Source organism: Aquarana catesbeiana, linkage group LG01 (genome assembly GCF_042186555.1).
Source record: "Aquarana catesbeiana isolate 2022-GZ linkage group LG01, ASM4218655v1, whole genome shotgun sequence".
Lineage (NCBI taxonomy): Eukaryota > Metazoa > Chordata > Amphibia > Anura > Ranidae > Aquarana > Aquarana catesbeiana.
The window spans coordinates 865,979,836-866,000,777 of NC_133324.1; the positions used below are offsets into that span (position 1 = coordinate 865,979,836).

Here is a 20,942-nt window from a genome sequence, read left to right on the forward strand (position 1 = left end):
GACAAATAGAGCTTTCTTTTGGTGGTATTCGATAACCTCTGTGTTTTTTTTTTGTTTTTTTTTGCGCCATTAAACAAAAAAAGAGCGACAGTTTTGAAAAAAAAACTATATATTTTACTTTCTGCTATAAAAAACATCCAATTAAAAATAATTTTAAAAAATCTAATTTCTTCATAAAATTAGGCCACAAGATATTCTGCTACATATTTTTGGTAAAAAAAAAACCCCAATAAGCGTATATTGATTGATTTCCGCAAAATTTATAGCGTCTACAAGCTATGGGATATATTTATAGAATTTTTATTTATTTATTTTTTTTACTAGTAATGGCGGCGATCAGTGACTTATAGCCAGACTGCAACATTGCAACGGACAAATCGGACACTAAGTGACACTTTTTGGGAACCAGGGACACTAATACAGTGATCAGTGCTAAAAATATGCATTGTCACTGTACTAATGACACTGGCTGGGAAGTGGTTAACATCAGGGGTGATCAAAGGGTTAAATGTGTGCCTAAAATGTGCTTGGTTACTGTGAGGGAGGTGCTTGTACTACGGGATGACATAGATCCGTGTTCCTGCTTTGCATAAACACAGGATCACTACCTTCTGTACAGACAGAACGGCAGTCTGCCTTGTTTACATAGACAGACCTCTGTTTTGCTTGTGTCTTGTACAATTGGTGGGTCCCGGCGGACATCGAGTCCACCGGACCCACTGATTGGCTCCCACTGTGTCACAGCAGCAGCGAGTCGACGGCAACGTGCATGCACGCCCTCAGACCCATCAGTGCAGGATCATGTACCTAGTACAGGAGAGCCACCTTGCTGCAGTATAGGTATTGTACAAGGTCGGCAAGCGGTTAAATTCACCTGTTAATCTTGCCAGTAAGTTTGTTATTTTTCATTCTGTTTTGACCAATTTTTCAAGCAAATGTGGCAGGTACAGTATCTCACAAAAGTGAGTACACCCCTCACATTTTTGTAAATATTTTATTATATCTTTTCATGTGAGAACACTGAAGAAATTACACTTTGCTACAATGTAAAGTAGTGAGTGTACAGCTTGTATAACAGTGTAAATTTGCTGTCCCCTCAAAACAACTCAACACACAGCCATTAATGTCTAAACCGCTGGCAACAAAAGTTAGTACACCCCTAAGTGAAAATGTCCAAAGTGGGCCCAAAGTATCAATTATTTGTGTGGCCACCATTTTTTTCCAGCGCTGCCTTAACCCTCTTGGGCATGGAGTTCACCAGAGCTTCACAGGTTGCCACTTGAGTCCTCTTCCAGTCCTCCATGACGATATCACGGAGCTGGTGTATGTTAGAGACCTTGTGCTCTTCTACCTTCCATTTGAGGATGCTCCACAGATGCTCAATAGGGTTTAGGTCTGGAGACATGCTTGGCCAGTTCATCGCATTTACCCTGAGCTTCTTTAGCAAGGCAGTGGTCATCTTGGAGGTGTGTTTGGGGTCGTTATTATGTTGGAATACTGCCCTGCGGCCCAGTTTCCAAAGGGAGGGGATCATGCTCTGCTTCAGTATGTCACAGTACATGTTGGCATTCATGGTTCCCTCAATGAACTGTAGCTCCCCAGTGCCGGCAGCACTCATGCAGCCCCAGACCATGACACTCCCACCACCATGCTTGACTGTAGGCAAGACACACTTGTCTTTGTACACCTCACCTGGTTGCCGCCACACGCGCTTGACACCATCTGAACCAAATACGTTTATCTTAGTCTCATCAGACCACAGGACTTGGTTCCAGTAATCCATGTCCTTAGTCTGCTTGTCTTTAGCAAATTGTTTGCAGGCTTTCTTGTGCATTATCTTTAGAAGAGGCTTCCTTCTGGGACGACAGCCATGCAGACCAATTTGATGTAGTGTGCAGCGGCGTATGGTCTGAGCACTGACAGGCTGACCCACCACGCCTTCAACCTCTGCAGCAATGCTGGCAGCACTCATACGTCTAGTTCCCAAAGAAAACCTCTAGATATGACGCTAAGCACGTGAACTCAACTTCCCGCTGTATGGTCTTGGCCAGCGTGCTGCAGCTCAGTTTCAGGGTCTTGGCAATCTCCTTATAGCCTAGGCCATCTTTATATAGAGCAACAGTTCTTTTTTCAGATCCTCAGAGAGTTCTTTGCTATGAGGTGCCATGTTGAACTTCCAGTGACCAGTATGAGAGAGTGAGAGCGATAACACCAAATTTAATGCACCTAACGAGTCACATGACACAACGGGGAGGGAAAATAGCTAATTGGGCCCAATTTGGACATTTTCACTTAGGGGTGTACTCAGTTTTGTTGCCAGCAGTTTAGACATTAATGGCTGTGTGTTGAGTTATTTTGAGGGGACATCAAATTTACACTGTTATACAAGCTGTACACCCACTACTTTACATTGTAGCAAAGTGTCATTTCTTCAGTGTTGTCACATGAAAAGATATAATAAAATATTTACAAAAATGTGAGGGGTGTACTCACTTTTGAGAGATACTGTATAGAATTGAGACAAACCATTTAAATCTAAAAGGGTGACTTACAATGGTCAGCTTTTATTCATTTATGTAAAACCTTTATCCCAAAAGGAAAAAAAAACTGATGCTGTAATTGCTAGAAATGTGTTAGCGGGAGTTCAACTTTTTTGTTGTCCAATCCATCTAAATTCTCCATCTAGCGCGGAGACACTCTAAGACAGGAAGTATGTCACTGGTTAGATCATAAGGTGAAAATAAAGGAAAAAAAAATCTTAAAATTGAAAACTAATGCAGCCACCACCTTTAAGGACTGCTAAGCTTTGGCTTTTGGGTTGATTTTGCTTTATTAAGATAGGATGGGACACTAATTAGGACATTTAGGACACTTACTCTGACACGTGATAACCCTAAACATATACTCCACAGTGTTTACTGAAGCCATCACGTACTAGTGGCTAAGTTCCATTCATTCTGCAGTGAACGGGACTCAGCTGACGTGATGTACTGGCACTTTTTTTGAGAATTCCTATAGTGCACTTCCACAAAGTAGTCAATTGGAATTCCTTTGTATATGTACAAACAAACATCAACATGCGTAGTCACAAAAAAATTATATCAAATGAGTTTATTCTGTTTAGTGACAGTGTTTTATTGCTTTTTTTTTTTTTGGCTTTAATCATTAATACATTTCTGCCAATTTAAAATGCTTACAGGAACATGAAATACAAATTGAAGAGCTGAAAAAGAAAAATGAAGCCAAGATAAATCAACTGACGGAGGAGAGGGACAACCTTTACATTAAACTTCAAGATTCCATATGTCAGGTATATGTGATAAGATGGAACAATCTGGGTATTGCTATCGTGGGCTTATACTGTAATGGAGGCCTTTACAAAGAACAGTGCTACCCATGGGCATTTTATCTAACCATCGTGCCACTAGGTAGATTGTTTCTCTGTCAAAAGATCATACAATGAGCAATTTACACAATCTACCATATGTGTTCAATAAAGTGGAACTATGAGTGATATAACTAAAAGACTGTAATGTCAAAATTACATAAATGTTTTATCAAAATATAGGTACACTACCTCCACAGGCCTTCCTTTATCCAAATCACCACTCACTTCCTCATAGATTATTAAAAGTTTGGTCTGGCAAGCACAGAATTTCATAAATTTATGCTGGGTACTACAAATGATACAATTTTCGCTGACAATGTCTTAGATATGGTCCCTTAGGCTAGTTTCACAAATGTCCAGCTGTGGTTTGCAGTTCGGTGCGGTTTTGTTCACTGGTTGAATAGCTTTTTTTTTACTTAGATTAGCACCTAAACTGGACCCAAAATCGCACAGGACCCTTTTCAAAAATGAACTTGCACTGGCCCTGGGTATGTGTGAACCGGCTCCATTGAAAGACGATCCGATTCACATGTTATGCAAATTGAATGCGGTTAAACACGCATCCGATATGCATATATGTGAACCAAGCCTTACTATTTCTTCCAATACTTTGCAAACTATTGCTGGTCAGGTGACTGGTCTTTCTGATATATATCTCGGCCTTTTTTGAATATTGGTAACACATTTGATTTTCCCCAATCTGTTGGTACCATTCTAGTTAGTAATTTGTCCTTAAAATTAGTTGCAATGGTCTGAATATACCATGGCTAACTTCTTTGAGGACTTTCACGTGTAACCCATCTGGTCCTGGTGATTTATTCAAACTAAGTTTTTGCATCCTATAGGACTCTTCACATAACTACGCTGTGTTTTGAAAAGTCCTACTTGCAGCATCTTTGGTGCAGTTTTCAAAACCACACCAAAAACACAGGTCCCCATTGAAATGAATAGAAAATGCAGCAATAATGTACCTGAGTTGTGTTTTTGGTGCATATTCTGTGTCACATGTCCAAGTTTCACAGGTGCATGCTGGGTAATAGGCACTCAGAAAACACACCGGAAACTCAGCAAAAACGCATAAGTATTTGTTCAGCGGAGCAGTGTGAAAGCAGCTTTTAGCCACTGTTACATGCCGTTGTTAAATACTGTATCAAACTAAAACACACCCACTTTCCCTCAGTGTTCTTTGTTTCAAGAATTTGGTCCCATTTACTATCATGTAGTACAGAGCACAGCTTAGTAAAGTCTTTTGAAGTTTGGTGCTCTTGTCCTACCCACATGTCTTTTTTACTTGTAATTTATGACAAACGTAATTACTCTGTGATCACTGCTACCTAAATTATCCCTAACTTCCACATCTGCAATCCACTTTGTGTTTTTAATATTAGTAGATATTAGTAGGTTTAATAGAGCATTATTTCAAGTTGGGGCTTCCACCTTGTCACCTCCATCTGCAATACATTCAAGAAATGATGAGTTGTAGCTGAGTGTGCAGTTCTGTCTGCCCAATCAATAACAGGGTAGTTGAAATCCCCCATGATATTAACATTGCCCTGCTTCTCTGCCTCATTCTGTGGGTAGCTATGTCAGCATCACAAGGTTAAAAAAAAGTAGATATTTCATGTGGACAGAAAGCTCAGCTGACCCAATTAGAAGCAGGCACTTTTTGGGTAATCTAACATCCGTGGGTGCCGGCTATTAGAATACAATAGCTGGCACTGCAGATTTGTCCATCTATGCATGAATGTGAGTGAAAGCATCCCTGGGTACATGCCATCTCCTTCATACACAGAGGGGGAATTGGGTGTGCACACACCTATATAAAGGAAAAACTCTGCTATCTTAGCAACTCACATTTTTCAGGCCTGAGGCCTACCTTTTATAATAAAGGAATGTCCACATGAGCAGTCTTTCAAAGATTTTACTGTGGCAGCAACATATTGTGGTTCTTTATATCGCACTCTTAAGCTCCATAGCTTCATGTGCAGTGATAAAGTTTACCACAGGATAAGAACATATGAACACAGAATGTTCAACCAACTCTCCCTCACTCCTCAATGCAAGTTCCCCCAGTAATGGGCTCTCTTCTAGAGTCCATCCAGGCCTACCTTGCAGGGTTCTCCCCCTCAGGCTACATACTTGCATAGTGTATATCAGGGGAGGCCTGTTCCTGTTAAGCCACGTACACATGAGCGGAATGTCCGACAGAAAAAGTCAGACGGAATCTTTTCATCGTCTATTCCAAACGTGTGCATGCCTGATCTGACTTTTTTTTTTGAAAATTCTGACGGACCTAGAAATGGAACATGTTCTTAATATTTCCGACGGAACCAATTCCTATCTGGAAAACCGGTCGTCTGTATGCTGTTCCGAAGGACCAAAAACGACACATGCTCTGAATCAAGTACGAGATGAAAGCTATTGGCTACTGGCTATTGAACTTCCTTTTTCTAGTCCTGTCGTACGTGCTGTACGTCACCGCATTCTGGACGGTCAGACTTTGGTCGGACTTTGGTTTGACCGTGTGTAGGCAAGACCGCTTGAATAGAATTCTGTCGGAGTTCCGTCGGAGAAACCTTCGGAGTTTATTCCGACGGCAAAACCGGTCGTGTGTACAGGGCATTACTCTTCTGCCCATGCCGCCTCCCACAGCATATTATATAGGGTTACCATACTCCACCCACTAGCACTACCCAAAGAAGGGACCTTAATGAAAGGGGTACTAATCTGTTTACAGGAGGGGATCTGTGATTTCTCTCGCTCAGCCCACAAAATGTTAACATGTACTGAAAGTTTAAATAGACCTTAAACAAAATAAAGCCCAGCTCCCAATAACACAAAGCAGTTATGGCAATTTTTTTTGTATGAATTTTTTTTTTAACTAAAAGGCGCCCATTTTAAGCACCTCTCTAAATGTTATATGGTTTGTCCCAACCTCTGTCATTTTTTTATTTTTCCCATAATTCCACTTCAACCAAAAACGTTTATGTAAATTCAAAGATTAATTTATTTTTTTCTTTTAGTTTTGCATAGAATGGGGATTTATATACAGGTGCATCTCAAAAAATTTGAATACCATCAAAAAGTGAATTTATTTCAGTAATTTAATTCAAAAAGTGAAACTCATATATTTTTATAGATGCGTTACACACTTAGTGATATATTTCAAGCATTTTTTTTGATGATTATGGCCTATAACTAGTGAAAACCCATAATTCAGTATCTCAGAAAATTTGAATATTACAGACCAATAAAAAAAAAATAATTCTTGATACAGGAATGTTGGCTTACTGAACTGTATGTCCATGTAGAGTGTAGTATGCACTATTCCAATACTTGGTTGGGGCTCCTTTTCCATTAATTACTGCTTCAATGCAGTGGGGCATGGAGGCAATCAGCCTGTGGGTCTGGTGTCTCTCATCTTCCTCTTGACAATACCCCACAGATTCTCTATGGGGTTTATGTGAGGCGAGTTTGCTGGCCAATCAAGCACAGTGATACCATGTTCAATAAGCCAAGTATTGGTAATTTTGGCAGTGTGGGCAGGTGCCTAGTCCTGCTGGAAAATGAAATCAGCATCTCCAAAAAGCCGGTCAGCAGAGGGAAGTATGAAGTGTGCTAAATTTCCTTGCAGAGGGCTGCGCAGACTTTGGACTTGGTAAAACACAGTGAACCAACACCAGCAGATGAAATGGCTTCTCAATTCATCACTGACTGTGGAAACTTCACACTGGACCTCATGCAACTTGGATTATGTGCCTCTCCACTCTTCCTCCAGACTCTGGGACCTTGATTTCCAAATAAAAGTCAAAATTTTCAACAGTCCGTGATGATTTGAGGAGCCATGTCATCTGTTGATGTTGATCCACTGTGTTTTATCAAGGAAATTCTAGAGCACTTCATGCTTCCCTCTGCTGACCAGCTTTATGGAGATGCTGATTTCATTTTCCAGCAGCATTTGGCTCCTGCCCACACTGCCAAAAGTACCTGGTTAAATGATCATGGTATCACTGTGCTTAATTGGCCATCAAACTCGCCTGGTCTAAATCCCATAGAGAATATGTGGGTTATTGTCAAGAGGATGATAAAAGACACAAGACCCAACAATGCAGACGAGCTGAAGGCCGCTATGAAAGCAACCTGGGCTTCCATAACACCTTAGCAGTGCCACAGGCTGATCGCCTCCATGCTCCGCCACATTGATGCAGTTATTCATGCAAACGGAGCCCGGACCAAGTATTGGTATAGTGCATACTATACCGTATATAGACATGCTTTTCAGTAAGCCAACATTTCTGTATTAAAAATCCTTTTTTTATTGGTCTTATAAAATATATACATTTACTGAGATACTGAATTATGGGTTTTCACTAGCTGTAAGCCATAATCATCAAAAAAAAAAAAATGCTTGAAATATATCACTCATTGTTTAACGCATCTATATAATATATATGAGTTTCACTTTTTAAATTGAATTACTCAAATAAATTAACTTTTTGATGATATAACATCGTTCAGCATGATCGGTTTGGTGGTGGGTCAGTGATGGCCTGGGGAGGCATATCCATGAAGGGACACACAGACCTCTACAGGCTAGACAATGGCACCCATTAGGTATCGGATGAAATCCTTTGACCCATTGTCAGACCCTACGCTGGTGCAGTGGGTCCTGGGTTCCTCCTGGTGCACGACAATGCCCGGCCTCATGTGGCGAGAGTATGCAGCCATTTCCTGGAGGATGAAGGAATTGATACCATTGAATGGCCCCCACGCTCGCCTGACCTGAATCCAATAGAACACGTCTGGGACATTATGTTTCAGTCTATCCGATGCCGATAGGTTGCACCTAAGTCTGTTCAGGAGCTCAGTGATGCCCTGGTGCAGATCGGGGTAGAAATACCCCAGGACACCATCTGTCGTCTCATTAGGAGCATGCCCCGACGTTGTCAGGCATGCATACAAGCACGTGGGGGCCATACAAACTACTGAGTACCATTTTAAATTGCTGAAATGAAATTTCAGCAAAATGGACTAGCCTGCTGTATCATTTTCTCACTTTTTTTGGGGTGTCTTTGAATTCAGCCCTCTTTAGGTTGACCATTTTCCATTCAATCAAACGATGTGGCATCCTTTCATTCCTAACACATTACCCAGTCAAAATCAGTATATATATCCAGCATGATACATTTCCCAATTCAGATCTGATGTGTTTTCAAGGTTTCCTTTCATTTTTTTGAGCAGTGTGTGTGTGTGTATATATACTTTGCATCTGCAAAGTATTCACAGCGCTTCACTTTTTCCACATTTTGTTATGTTACAGCCTTATTCTAAAATGGACTAATATTCATTATTTTCCTCAAAATTCTACAAACAATACCCCATAATGACAACGTGAAAAAAGTTTGTTTGAAATCTGTGCAAATTTATAAAAAATTAAAAAACAAAAGAAAATCCCATAAATATTTACAGCCTTTGCTCATTACTTTGTTGAAGCACCTTTGGCACCAATTACAGCCTCAAGTCTTTTTGAGTATGATGCTACAAGCTTGAAATCAAAATATACTCTCTTAAAAAGATAATGTTAACAGCGCTAATGAAATTACACCAAACCACTCAAAAGGTTGAGGGTGATAAACTCAATAATAATACAATCTCGAATGAAGGAAAATACATATAAATATAGAAGTAATAATATAACAGAGAATCCAATGTAGTTACGTGAGAACCAAAAAGTCCCTATGTAATCATTCAGAGTCACCAGCAATAGCACATAATATAGCAGAGGTGGTATAAGAGACAGCAGTGACAACTGCATAAACTCAAGATTTTCTTATTAGCAGTTCATTGCATGCAGCAGACAGTTGAGATAAGGGGTTAGATTCCTTCTGGAGTGCACTTTTCCATGGGTTAATACACCTTCACCACACCTTGTGAATGACCCCCTATGGTATTAAGCTTACCAGAGGTAAGACAAAAGCAAACCTGTTATCTCCTTTCTCCCTTGAATCAGCTCCTCCGCTGCCAGAATCTCTCAGTCCTCCTCAGTCAGAGTAATATAATGTCATGGTAAACACATGTAAGGAAATAGAAGGGGAGGCTCTCCATAGTGTGAAAAAGTTTATTAAACAAAACCCACCTTACAATATGCGCTTACACAATATAAAAGTTTAAAACAGCATTGACACAGTCAGCATCAGCTCACCGCTGGTCAGAGCACCTAGCGGCCTGCCTGCTACGATGAGTTCCGGGATGACGCTGGCTGCCTTCAGCTGATAGGTCGCGTAGCCACGCCCTAAACACATTACCCAGTCAATATCAGTATAGATATCCAGCATGATACATTTCCCCATTGAGATCTGATGTGTTTTCAAGGTTTCCTTTCATTTTTTTGAGCAGTGTGTGTGTGTGTATATATATATATATATATATATATACACACACACACACACACACACACACACACATAGCTCTTCACTTTTTCCACATTTTGTTATGTTACAGCCTTATTCTAAAATGGACTAATATTCATTATTTTCCTCAAAATTCTACAAACAATACCCCATAATGACAACGTGAAAGAAGTTTGAAATCTGTGCAAATTTACAAAAAAATTAAAAAACAAAAGAAAATCCCATAAATATTTACAGCCTTTGCTCAATACTTTATTGAAGCAATTTTGGCACCAATTACAGCCTCAAGTCTTTTTGAGTATGATGCTACAAGCTTGGCACACCTATTTTTGGGCAGTTTCTCCCATTCTTTGCAGGACCTCTCAAGCAACATTAGGTTGGTTGGGGAGCATCAGTGCAAAGCCATTTTCAGATCTCTCCAGAGATGTTCAATCGGGTTCAAATCTGGGCTCTGGCTTGGCCACTCAAGGACATACACAGAGTTGTCCCATAGCAACTCCTTTGTTATTTTGGCCGTGACTACTCACTTTGGCTACCGAACCCTGGCTATGTTTTGACTGCGTTTACTATTTTTGCAATTTTTTAATATTATAATAAAAGGTGTGATTTTTACGGCATTTTCTGCCTCCGTCTTATTCATGGTTCCTGACAGGATGTCCCTGTACATTACTGCATTCATCTTTCCCTCGATCCTGACTAGTCTCCCAGTTCCTGCCGCTGAAAAACATCCCCACAGCATGATGCTGCCACCACCAAGCTTCACTGTAAGGATGGTATTGGCCAGGTGATGAGCGGTGCCTGGTTTCCTTCACACATGACGCTTGCCATTCAGGTCAAAGAGTTCAATTTTTGTTTCATCAGACCAGAGAATTTTGTTTCTCATGGTCTGAGAGTCCTTCAGGTGCCTTTTGGCAAACTCCAGGTGGGCTGTCATGTGCCTTTTACTGAGGAGTGGCTTCCGTCTGGCCACTCTACCATACAGGCCTGATTGGTGGAGTGCTGCAGAGATGGTTGTTCTTCTGGAAGGTTCTCCTCTCTCCACAGAGAAATGCTGGAGCTCTGTCAGAGTGACCATCGGATTCTTGGTTACCTCCTTGACTAAGGCCCTTCTCCCCTGATTGTTCAGTTTGGCTGGGCAGCCTGCTCTAGGTGGTTCCAAACGTCTTCCATTTATGGATGATGTAGGCCACTGTGCTCATTGGGACCTTCAATGCTGCAGACATTTTTTCTGTACTCCTTCCCAGATCTGTGCCTCGATACAATGCTGTCTCAGGGGTCTACAGACAATTCCTTGGACTTCATGGCTTGGTTTGTGCTCTGACATGCACTGTTAACTGTGGGACCTTATATAGAAGGTGTGTGTGCTTTTCCAAATCATGTTCAATCAACTGAACTTACCACAAGTGGACTCCAATCAAGTTGTAGAAACATCCCAAGAATGATCAGTAGAAACAAGATGTACCTGGGCTCAATTTTGAGTGTCATGTGAATACTTATGTACATGTGATTTTCTTCCTTTTTTATTTTTAATACATTTTCAAAGATTTCAAACAAACTTCTTTCCAGTTGTCATTATGTGGGATGGTTTGTAGGATTTTGAGGAAAATAATGAATTTAATTCATATTGGAATAAGGCTGTAACATAATAAAATATGGAAAAAGTGAAGCGCCGTGAGTACTTTCTGGATGCACTGTATATGTGTGTGTGTATATATATATATATATATATATATATATATATATATATATATATATATATTGTATGCACAGTATACTACATTTGAAACAGTTGTCTCTCTTCTAGTGGGGAAACCTGTTGTTCGGGTGATGACTGTCTAGCCATACAGCATGAAAGAGAATACATAGCCTAAATCTTCTCTGGGAGCCACAAGTAATGTGTGCAGCAGCCCACAGAATGCAATTGCAGGATGTGGCTGTACGTGGGTATACAATGGCTCTTGTGTAAACACACGCATAGATGCAGAAGTTCTGGGGTTGATTTACTAAAGGCAAATAGACTGTTGGCTTTGCAAGGGAAGTTGCACCATGCAAGTGAATTTTACCCAGAGCTTACCGAATGCAGCAAAATTTCACTTTGCAAAGAATACGCAATCTTGTCCATGGAAAATAAAAACAGTATTTTTGCTTGCACATGATTGCGTGATAGAACTCGGCATAGTTTAATTCCATTCATTAAGCTCTGGGATAAATTCCCTTGGAAAGTGTAATTTCCTTGCCAAAGGAACAGTCTTTTTGTCTTTATTTAAAAAACCTCACTGTGTCCAGTGGTGTACGTTCTTGCACGTGTTTATACACGTACTGGCCCATGCCCCGTTCTGTAACTGTTTTCTATTGGCGGCTGTATGTAGCAGCTGAGGCTCCTTTTGCAGGTTCTGCACGCTCTTGCATGCAGTACAGCACTCAGGCGGCCATATGCATGTTTCCGGATTTTTTGCTGAAGTTAGTATCCATTGTGTTTCCTACCACAGCATCTAGATTCTTTCTTTTCTGACCTGCCCCAAATGTATAACATATTAAATTGGTTGCTATGAGCCTTTTCATTTATCTTGCTTCAATAAGGCCCCTTTCACACTGCGGCGGTAGGGGGCATCGGCGGTAAAACAGCGCTATTTTTAGCGCTGTTTTACCGCGGTATTCGGCCGCTAGCGGTGCGGTTTTAACCCCCTGCTGGCGGCCGAAAAAGGGTTAAAACCACTCGTATAGCGCGGCTATAGCCGCGGTATTGCCGCGGTATAGCCGCGCTGTCCCATTGATTTCAATGGGCAGGAGCAGTTTAGGAGCGGTGAATACACCGCTCCTTCACCGCTCCAAAGATGCGGCTGACAGGAGATTTTTTCTTCTCCTGCCAGCGCACCGCTTCAGTGTGAAAGCCCTCGGGCTTTCACACTGAACAAACAGCAGAGGCTGTTTTGGGGCGGTTTGCAGGCGGTATTTTTAGCGCAATAACGCCTGCAAACCGCCCCAGTGTGAAAGGGGTCTAACTTGTCTTGTATAAAAGTCCCTAAATGTGTATAAAAGGCAAACAGGTGCCCTACTAATGCATTTGCACTACTAATACTAAATCTTAGAATTTCCCTTTAATGATTCTATTGAGGTATGAAAGTGTGAGGAAGAATAGATTTTTGCCACTGGCGACATAGGCCATTTTTTCAGGCACTTTCATACTTGAGTGCAATGTGTGCTTGACTGGAATGCTACGTTAGTTGCTTAACTCAATAAGTAAGAATATTTTGATTTAGCTAATTGTAAGTGGCAGTGTGCATTTGTAGTAATAAAAACAGTTACATAACAATGGTTTAATTTTTCGTCAGAATAAAGCTATTCTTCAGCCATGTGAAATGTCCAATTCAAGTATATTGGATAAAGAAATTAAAGAAAATGTACAGTTGTCAGCTGATTTTAGAAGCAAAGATACTAAAAGGTAAGTTTGTGATGGTATAACAGCAGGTGTAAGTCTCACAAAATTCTTAAAAATTATATTTTCGGTGTTGCTTCCTAGTTTGTTTGACATGATGTGAGTGAAATAGAAATCTTCTAACTAACAAATCTCCTGCTCAGGGAGAAGCTAACAGACTAATTTGGACTAAGTCTTCCTTTAATCCTTTCATGGCCAGAGCCATTTTTTTAAACACATGCTTAAATACAATTTTAGGTCTGAAAATGACTTAAAACCTCCCATAATATTTTCTGAAAACAGACATCCTAGAGAATAAAATAGTGGTAGTTCCAATTTTTTTATGTCACACGATATCAGCAAAACCCCCGTGTGGGCAGGGACAAAAAGTTGGCATTTCAGATTCATACACAATCCTGGTGGCCACCCAGAGTATGTGTAAAAAACCCCGCCACTACGACCATACTACGTACAGCGATGGCAGCAAATGAGTTAAAGCATTTAAGTCCAATTGCAATTATGGAAATAGAGAGACATTGTACCTCCAATGTAACCTCCATTTTCAGCTCAATTTTCAGTCTTACCTCCACTTCCCTGTTAGCAGGAACCGGCCAAAATTTGAACCATGTATGGGCAGGCTGAATGTACAAAGTTGATCGATTGATCAACTTGGGTACAACCAGCCTGCCAGATTTGCATGCGATTACCGGTAGCAGCTGGTATACAATGGCTTTGCGAGAGGGATTCCCTTGTCAACACTGTGTTGATGGGGGAATGGAGTGGTTGCAGAGAAGAAGCTTGTTACATGTACATGGGCTGCTTTACAGTAGTTGTGCAAAATGCAGTCCAATAAGCACCAGAATTATACTCGTTGTGCTTCTAATCAGCACTCAGTAACGGCTCTGGTCAAACACACCCCCTCTCTTCTTCTGCAAGACAGGCCTGCCAAAGAAAGCTTGTTCTAAAGGAGTGTGGCTGTTACTTAGCTATACCAGAAAAAAAACACTGATGTGAGAACACAGGAAGCAACATTTTCACTAAAAAAGATGTTACTGCATTTGCATGCGAAAACCATCTTAAATTATACCATGATGTCTATCCAAAGATTAAAAGGTGTGAGACTGCAACTGGGATTTAGGATATCCATACACTTAAAGTACCTCCAAAGCAGTGGTTCTCAACTTAGGGGTCGGGACCCCCTCAGGGGTCGAATGATGATTTGCCACGGGTCACCGAATCCTGGGCTGTTCCTGAAGTCTGCGCCACTCTCCCAGCCTTTTTGCCGCCGCCCAACATGGCTGTCCCTGGAGCCCGCAGCCGCCCACTTAGCCTCTTTGCAGCCGCCCATTCAGTTTACAGCATGGCTGGGGGGCAGAGACTAGAGGTCAGCTGACTGGTAAGGAATGTGAAGTGGGAGGGGGCTGGAGGAGACTCTATCTCCTAATGTCGGCATAGGTGTCACTGCTACGAGACACCACAAACTTGGAGACACAGTGAACCCGGAGACTCAGTGAGTAACACTACTTGTGATTATAGTTGCCATTAAAAGTCCCCACTACAGTTTTCAGATCAGCAGGTGACCTTGATCAAGAGCACCTAAGTTGGCTGATCAGAACTCCCCCCAGCATTGCCACTCATCCCACCCCCCACCATGAAGGAGTAAGAGAAGGAATAAAAATATAGAATACATAGAAGGGAGAGGAAAAGAGGGGGAGGAACAAAGAAAAAGGGAGAGAAAGAATTAGAGAAAGAACAAGAAAAATGGCTAGATCGAGGGATGGGGAAAAAAACAAGACATTAGGATAGAGAGAGATAAAAGGGAAAGAGAGGAGAACAAAGAGAGTGCTACATCCCAAAATGTACCATAAGGGGTTTTAATACTGTACGGGTGGAAGGGACTCAGGGAGTGCTAAATGTCCATGGGTTTGGGGCGCAAATTACTTGTCTTGCCTTGGGTGCCGACAACCCACGTTACGAAAATCATTTTACTGTTAGGGGGTCTCCACAACTTGGGAAATTTTATCAAGGGGTCACGGCACTAGATGGTTGAGAACTACTGCTCTAAAGGATACCAAGAAATAAACAGTCGTACCTAATAAAGTGGCCGGTGAGTGTATATTTTAATGGGAGTCCATAGTTATACTTCAAAGCAGAACTATGGACTGAAAAATAAAAAAAGTAATTAGCTACAAATACTGTAGCTGCTGAATTTTAATAAAAGGATCCAGCCCCATGCTCACCCAAACCGGTTCTGCGCCGATCTTCGGGTCCCCGGTGCCAGCATGTTTACTGTGGGCACGTTTCCTGTGCATGCTGCACTTTTTGAATGGTCCGGCAGCCTACTGGGACCTGTGCGGGCAGAGAACTTCGAGTGGATCATCGAGGTGATCCAACTGGAAGTGGGTACCTGTAAAAAAATAGGTATCAACCCCCCCCCCCAAAAAAAGTGGCAAAAACAGAAGGGGGGAGGGCACGAAAGCAGAACTCCCCCTTTAGGGGGAAGTTCTGATTTAATGGCTTGGAATTACTGAATGATGTCTTCATATAAACACAAATACAGCTGACCAGTATTGCTTTTATCTGAATACTGATAATAAAGTATAGGAGTTGTTTGTTACCTGTATAAGGACTAATGATCTTTAAACCGTCATATAATCTACGTGCTAAAGTGAGTGCAAGTGAAGTGCTTGATCAGAATTTTCAGATTGTGTAGACAATAGGAAAGAGCGCAGACCTTAATCTTAATCAAAATCATGTTACTGACACAATTAATCTTGTAAAACGTGTATTTCTTATTAGATATGAGCTTTGTGATTGTCCATCAAGTCCAGCTCCTCAATTACATGCAACACAAGCAGAATGTGAACATATTGTTGGAAAACAGGTACTAAAACACCACTGAATCTATTGTGTGATAATTTACCTTAAAGTGAATCTAAACCCAAGGACATAATTGTAATGTATTGCAGCCTACCAGTCATGCTTCTTTTATTCTTGCCTGGAGATCCTGCCAGTAACACACTGACATTGCTCAATCACTGTATAGAAAGGGTGCAGCGCTATAAAAACATAAAAATAGATTTCATAAAAACAAATAAATATCATAAAAGCCCAAATATAAAGTTTTAATTCATAGTGTAGAATCCCCACACCAGATTCTGTGAAATAGACGTGCATGCACACTTGTCACCACTGTGAGGGGGCAAGCCTGCTTACGGAAACAATCGACCCTCATATTATAGAGAGGTCTAAAACAACATGGTTAAAATCTGTAACCAGATGGAACTATCAAACTCCAACTGGATTCAAGGCACCATCCATCAATGCAAACCACTGTTGTATAGGAAACTCACAGGCCCCTTTCAGAGAGATCAGCACCTCCAGCAATGTAAGCAGGACCCTCAGTTATACCTCAAGGAAATGTAAATAACAAAACCATAGTGCAATACATCTATGAAGCTTCATACCGCTATTTATTGGAAGGAATTACACTCACATGCAATAATATCAAAAAACAGCACAGCAAACAATTTTCAAAGATGGCCGCAGCATATGTCGTGCTTACGTTATGCAATCCCGACTTACGCGTTTCATAATATTTTGATGTCATCAGAGCCTTCAGGTATGAAATTTGCATAATTACATAATTACCGTGCCAAGCTGGACCATGTAACTATGCAATTAAGATTATATCTGGAGTTCAGCTTTAAAAAAACTGACATATATGTGTGTGTGTGTATATATATATATATATATATATATATATATATATAGTATTTATATATACTATATTACCAAAAGTATGCCTGCCTTTACACGCACATGAACTTTAATGGCATCCCAGTCTTAGTCTGTGGGGTTCAATTTTGAGTTGGCCCACCCTTTGCAGCTATAATAGCTTCAACTCTTCTGGGAAGGCTGTCCACAAGTTTTAGAAGTGTTTGACGATTCTTCCAGAAGCGCATTTGTGAGGTCAGGTACTGATGTTGTATGAGAAGGCCTGGCTCACAGTCCCCGCTCTAATTCATCCCAAAGGTGTTCTATCGGGTTGAGGTCAGGACAGTCAAGTTCCTCCACCCCAAACTTGCTCATCCATGTCTTTATGGACCTTGCTTTGTGCACTGGTGCACAGTCATGTTGGAACAGGAAGGGGCCATCCCCAAACTGTTCCCACAAAGGTGGGAGCATGAAATTGTCCAAAATGTCTTGGTATGCTGATGCCTTATAAGTTCCCTTCACTCCCTGTAGTAAGGAGGGATTTGGGTTCCTGGAGAACTGGGCCAACTTCTCAGTCGGTCACCAGTTCTATAGAAGGGACGGACTACACCCAAATGAGGAGGGTGCAGATCTGCTGGGAGGGAAGTTAGAGGGGCTTTTAAACTAGGTGACGGGGGGAGGGTCCAGAGGTGGAGATAGTCAGCACGGAACATATTCCAGAGGGTAGTATTGGGGGCATTAGTGGTAGGTTGACTAAAGCACATAAAACCAAGGTAAGTATAGTAACAAGTCCAATTTGCAATCTCAGGACACCCCCGGTCTAAACTACGTGGCATGTTCACCAATGCCAGGAGCCTGGCGGACAAGATGGGAGAACTAGAAATACTGTTCTACGAGAAGGATTTCGATTCTCTGGGAATTTCAGAGACTTGGTTCAACAGCTCTCATGATTGGCTTTCAACCATCAAAGGTATTTTCTTTATCGCAGGGATAGAGAGGGTAAAAAGGGGGGAGGGGTATGCCTGTATATCAAGAATAATGTACAAGTGAATGTGAGAGATGACATCACTAAGGGAGCTAGGGAGGAGGTGGAATCCTTGTGGCTAGAGCTCCAAAGGGATGAAACTAAGGGGAAAATAATACTGGGAGTATGCTATAGGCCACCTAACCTGAGGGAGGAGGGGGAGACGGACCTCCTATCACAATTTGGATTAGCAGCAAGGATGGGAAGTGCCATCATAATGGGGGATTTTAATTGTCCAGACATAGACTGGGTGGAAGGAACCGCGCATTCGTCTAAAGCTCGTCAGTTCCTAAATGTCTTGCAGGACAATTTCATGGGTCAGATGGTAGACGCACCAACTAGAAACAAAGTGTTACTAGACCTACTGATTACCAACAATACAGACTGATCACGGATGTGGAAATTTGGCGAGATTTAGGAAACAGCGATCACAGGTCAATTAGCTTCAGTATAAATCACACAAATAGGAAACATAAGGGGAATACAAAGACACTGAATTTCAAAAGAGCCAACTTCCCTGAACTACGAAACTTGCTAGAAGATATAAATTGGGATAAAATCTTAGGAACAAATAACAAGGAGGAGAGATGGGTTTTCTTTAAGAGCATATTAAATAAGGGCATGAGCCAGTGCATCCCATTGGGTAATAAATTTAAAAGAGCGAACAAAAGTCCTGAATGGCTTAACTCCAATGTAAAAATGCATATAAAAGCAAAGGAGAAGGTCTTCAAAAAATACAAGGCTGAGGAATCATCATCAGCATTCAGACTTTACAAAGAATGCAAAAGGAATGTAAGGGTGCAATTAGGGCGGCTAAGATAGAACACGAAAGACACATAGCAGAGGACAGCAAAAAAAATCCCAAGAAATTCTTTAAAACCCCTATAGCATTGGGGCGCATTGCAGGTGCTACAGCGCTAAAAATAGCGCCTGCAAAGCGCCCTGAAAGAGCCGCTGCTGTGGTCTCCAGTGTGAAAGCCCCGAAGGCTTTCACACTGGAGTGGTGCGCTGGCAGAAAGGTAAAAAAAGTCCTGCTAGCAGCATCTAAATGAAATGAATGGGGCAGCGTGGCTATACCGCCGGCATAGCGCTGCTGCAGCAGCGCTTTGCGGTGGTTTTAACCCTTTCTTGGCTGCTTTTACCCAGGGGGTAAAACCGCCCCGCTAGCGGCCGAATACCACCGGTAAAGCGGCGCTAAAAATAGCGCCGTTTTACCGCCGCCGCCCGCACCGCCCCAGTATGAAAGGGCTCTAAGTATATAAACAGTAAAAAGGGAGGAAAGACCATATTGGCCACATAAAGAATGAGGAAGGAAATCTGGTTACAAAGGATGGGGAGATGGCAAAAGGTATTGAATTTATTCTTCTCCTCAGTCTTCACGAGGAAATCGGGGGGCTTCAGTAACCAAAACTGCAGTGTTTGTCCTCATGATACATCACAGAAAGCACCCTCATTGCTAACAGAGAACAGAATTAGCGATAGACTTGGAAAACTTAACATTAATAAGTCACCGGAACCAGATGGCTTGCACTCGAGTGTTCTTAGAGAACTTAGTCAAGTAATTGCCAGACCATTGTTCCTAATTTTTACTGACAGTCTACTGACTGGAATGGTGCCAGCTGATTGGAGAAAAGCTAATGTAGCACCAATATTTTAAAAAGGGCCAAAATACATCCCTGTGAATTACAGACCAGTTAGCCTAACATCAATAGTATGCAAGCTCTTGGAGGGGATGATAAGGGACTATATACAAGATTTTAGTAATGAAAATGGTAATTAGCAGTAATCAACATGGATTCATGAAGAATTGTTCTTGCCAAACCAATCTATTAACCTTCTATGAGGAGGTGAGCTGCCATCTAGATAGGCCCGTAGACGTGGTGTATCTGGATTTTGCAAAAGCATTTGACACAGTTACCCATAAATGTTTACTGTACAAAGTAAGGTCCGTTGGCATAGACCATAGGGTAAATACATGGATTGAAAACTGGCTACAAGGGCGAGTTCAGAGGGTGGTGATAAATGGGGAATCCTCGGAGTGATCAGGAGTGGAAAGTGGGGTCCCCCAGGGTTCTGTGCTGGGACCAATCCTATTTAATTTGTTCATAAACTACCTGGAGGATGGGGTAAACAGTTCAGTCTCTGTATTTGCAGACAATACTAAGCTAAGCAGGGCAATAACTTCTCCACAGGATGTGGAAAACTTGCAAGAAGATCTGAACAAATTAATGGGGTGGGCAACTACATGACAAATGAGGTTTAATGTGGAAAAAAGTAAAATAATGCATTTGTGGCAAAAATATGAATGCAATCTACTCACTGGGGGGAGAACCTCTGGGGGAATCAAGGATGGAAAAGGACCTGGGGTCCTAGTAGATGATAGGCTCAGCAATGGCATGCAATGCCAAGCTGCTGCTAACAAAGCAAACAGAATATTGGCATGCATTAAAAAGGGGATTAACTCAAGAGATAAAACGATAATTCTCCCACTCTACAAGACTCTGGTCCGGCCTCACCTGGAGAATGCTGTCCAGTTCTGGGCAACAGTTCTCAGTAAGGATGTACTGGAAATGGAGCGAGTACAGAGAAGGGCAACAAAGCTAATAAAGGGACTGGAGGATATTAGTTATGGAGAAAGGTTCCGAATACTGAACTTATTCTCTCTGGAGAAGAGATGCTTGAGAGGGGATATGATTTCAATTTACAAATATCATACTGGTGATGGTGACCCCAAAATAGGGATAAAACTTTTCCGCAGAAGAGAGTTTAAAAAGACTCGTGGCCACGTGTCAGTTTAACCTTAAACTGAGTAGAGGGTTCTTTACTGTATGAGTGGCAAGGATGTGGAATTCTCTTCCACAGGGGGTGGTTTCAGTGGGGAGCATCGATAGTTTAAATAAACTGTTAAATAAGCACCTGAACGACCACAACATACAGGGATATACAATGTAATACTGATATATCACACACATAGGTTGGACTTGATGG

General features: G+C 41.6%; 1 protein-coding gene across 1 annotated transcript in view; it reads left to right on the top strand.

Annotated features, from left to right (window-relative positions):
* The window catches only part of FAM184B (family with sequence similarity 184 member B), a 167,423-nt gene that overhangs the window by 113,470 nt on the left and 33,011 nt on the right, over positions 1-20,942 (top strand). Inside the window, exons 6-8 of the mRNA XM_073609566.1 lie at positions 3,200-3,310; positions 13,131-13,240; positions 16,013-16,097. Of these exons, the coding sequence (XP_073465667.1) occupies positions 3,200-3,310; positions 13,131-13,240; positions 16,013-16,097 (306 nt within the window). The remainder of the gene's footprint in view (positions 1-3,199; positions 3,311-13,130; positions 13,241-16,012; positions 16,098-20,942) is intronic.